At 47.4% G+C, this 2,419-nt stretch overlaps 1 protein-coding gene across 1 annotated transcript in view; it reads left to right on the forward strand.

Moving 5' to 3' along the window:
• The window catches only part of CUNH14orf93 (chromosome unknown C14orf93 homolog), a 20,235-nt gene extending 19,230 nt beyond the window's left edge, over positions 1-1,005 (forward strand). Inside the window, 2 exon segments of the mRNA XM_014465480.2 lie at positions 109-120; positions 267-1,005. Of these exon segments, the coding sequence (XP_014320966.1) occupies positions 109-120; positions 267-686 (432 nt within the window). The 3' untranslated portion in view covers positions 687-1,005.
• The last annotated feature ends 1,414 nt before the right edge of the window (positions 1,006-2,419 follow it).

Here is a 2,419-nt window from a genome sequence, read left to right on the forward strand (position 1 = left end):
GCCTTCCTTTCAGATGCTAAACTCTAAACCCTAATAAGCACCAGTGGGAAGGGCCAGAGGTCATGGCATCTAAGAAGAGAGTTGAGAGTGAATAATGTAGGCAGATAGAGGAGGAGGAGGGTGAGCCAGTTCTAAGATTTGGCTTGGGGGCTTGGGTTCTCTCAGGCACAGATTTTACACAGACTTCCTCCTACACAAACCCTCTCCCCAAACCTAATCCATAGTTTTTTTCTCTTCCTAATCTCTGTCCTGGGCTCCTACTATAGCTTTTTGCCAACCGATCCAGTATCATGAGGCATTTTGGACCCGAGGAACAACGCCTGTGGAAGGATGTGACAGAAGAGCTGATGTCAGATGAAGAGGACAGTCTTAATGAGCCAGGTGTCTGGGTAGCCAGGCCGCCCCGTTTCCGGGCCCAGCGCCTCACAGAGCTCTGCTACCATCTGGATGCCAACTCTAAGCATGGCACTAAAGCCAACCGTATATATGGGCCTCCCTCAGACCGATTACCCTCTGCTGAGGCCCAGCTCCTTCCACCAGAACTTTATAATCCTAATTTCCAAGAAGAAGAAGATGAGGGAGGTGATGAAAATGGACCTGTCTCCCTATCTTTTGACCAGTCCCATAAAACCTGCTGTCCTGACTTGAATTCATTTATTGAAGTCAAGGTGGAAAAGGATGAGTGAAATCTATAACCAAGAGTATCTCTGGCTTCTGCCACTTCCCATGTCCCAGAGCCAGGCCTATTGGGCTTCCCAGAAGAATGAGATGTCCTCTGCAGCCTGAGAAAGCAAGTCTGCCTCTGTTCTTAACACAGTCCCCACTGGAAATGAAAGCTGGCAGCTCCGGTGGGATCAAAGGACTTCTCTGAAAGGGGGAAAGTCCCCCCATTGTGAATGGCAAGCCAGAAAGTGCTTGTTCCTAAGCATAAACAATGCCTCAGAAGAGCCGGGGATGAGAGGAGGAGGAGGATGGGTCTAAGAAACACGAGGCCTTCTCAACATATGCCCGGGTCTCTGAGTTTTTTGTTTTGTTTTGTTATTTTTCGGGTTTCACTCGAAGCTCTGGGAAGCAGCTCTGGTTGCACCTTCTGCTTCCCCAGGACCGCTGGTCTTGCTCTGCAGTGGAAGCCGCCCGGAAACAGTCCAGGGTAATACTGCCACCTGGTGGGCAGTTTCAGTCTTTGATTCTTCTGAGAAGAACTGGGGCTCCATCCCTTTTTGGGAATTAGGATTTAGATGTAATAGCTTTATTAAATTATATAAAGCAGATTTTATTATTCTCATCTTACACATGAGGAAATTAAGGCTAAAAGAGTTCCCATGTATCACTGGCACCCGCTCTACCACTGTGTGCATATATAGGGCTCTGTAGCTATTTCTTAATCTTGTCAGCCTAACTGTATTTTGAGGAAGGTGTGTGTGCGTGTGTGTGTGTGTGTGTGTGTGTGTGTGTGTCCGCATGTGTGTGTGTGTGTGTGTGTGTGCGTGCCCCGCGCGCCACACCCACCAGGGGTGCATGCCCACCCCACAAAATGTATGCATTTTGAATAGATTGAGAAGTAAAAATGGCTTTCTAGCCAGTCATCCATATAACAAACATTGATTGCTTACTAGGTGTCAGATACTGTGCTATAGACACAATGTTGATCAAAGTAGATGCTGATCTAAGGTTTTATTATCTAGTCAGAAAACCAGGCAGTTAAGTAGGCAGTTTGAATAAATAGTGCTAAGAGTGATGAGGGACTGTAGGGGGCACTGGCAGGATACAGCAGTGGTAGCTAACCTATGCTGGTGGTCTGGAAAGGCTTCGCAGAGTGGTGTTTAAACTGATACCTGAAGGGAAAGATGGGGGAAGGGAGGCCAGGAGAGTGTTCCAAACATAAGGAGCAGCGGGTACTAGAGAGCACAGACAAGATACACTTCTACAGAACATTTTGGGGAGGGGATGATGCTGAGAAGAAGAGGCTGGAGAGGTAGAAAAACCTTGTAAAATATCTTGAAGAGTTCAGACTTCAGTTCAAGGGCAATGATCAGTCATTGTAAGGTTTTAAGGAGGGAAATGAGTTGGTCAGTTCTGTGTTTTACCCCAGTCCCCCCGCCCCCTCCAGCTCTGTGTTTTAGAAGAATCACTTGACCTTGGGTTACAAGATGGCTTGGAAGGGGAAAGCCTTGACAGTGAGACTCTTGCAGTGGTTCTGGGGAGAAAAGATGGTGGCCCGAGAGACACAGGGGTGATGAAGGGAGGGCAGATTTGAAAGATATTTAGGAAGCAGAATTGATCGGACTTGGTGCTAGGACTTAGCTGATTTGAGATTAAGGGAGGAGGACATAAGATTGATGTTTAGGTTTCTGGCTTAAGCAGCTAAGTGGTTAAGGATGCCATTTACTCAGGGAATGCTGGAGGAGCCCGTTTCAGG

Source organism: Myotis lucifugus, unplaced genomic scaffold (assembly GCF_000147115.1).
Source record: "Myotis lucifugus unplaced genomic scaffold, Myoluc2.0 scaffold_297, whole genome shotgun sequence".
Taxonomy (NCBI): Eukaryota; Metazoa; Chordata; class Mammalia; order Chiroptera; family Vespertilionidae; genus Myotis; species Myotis lucifugus.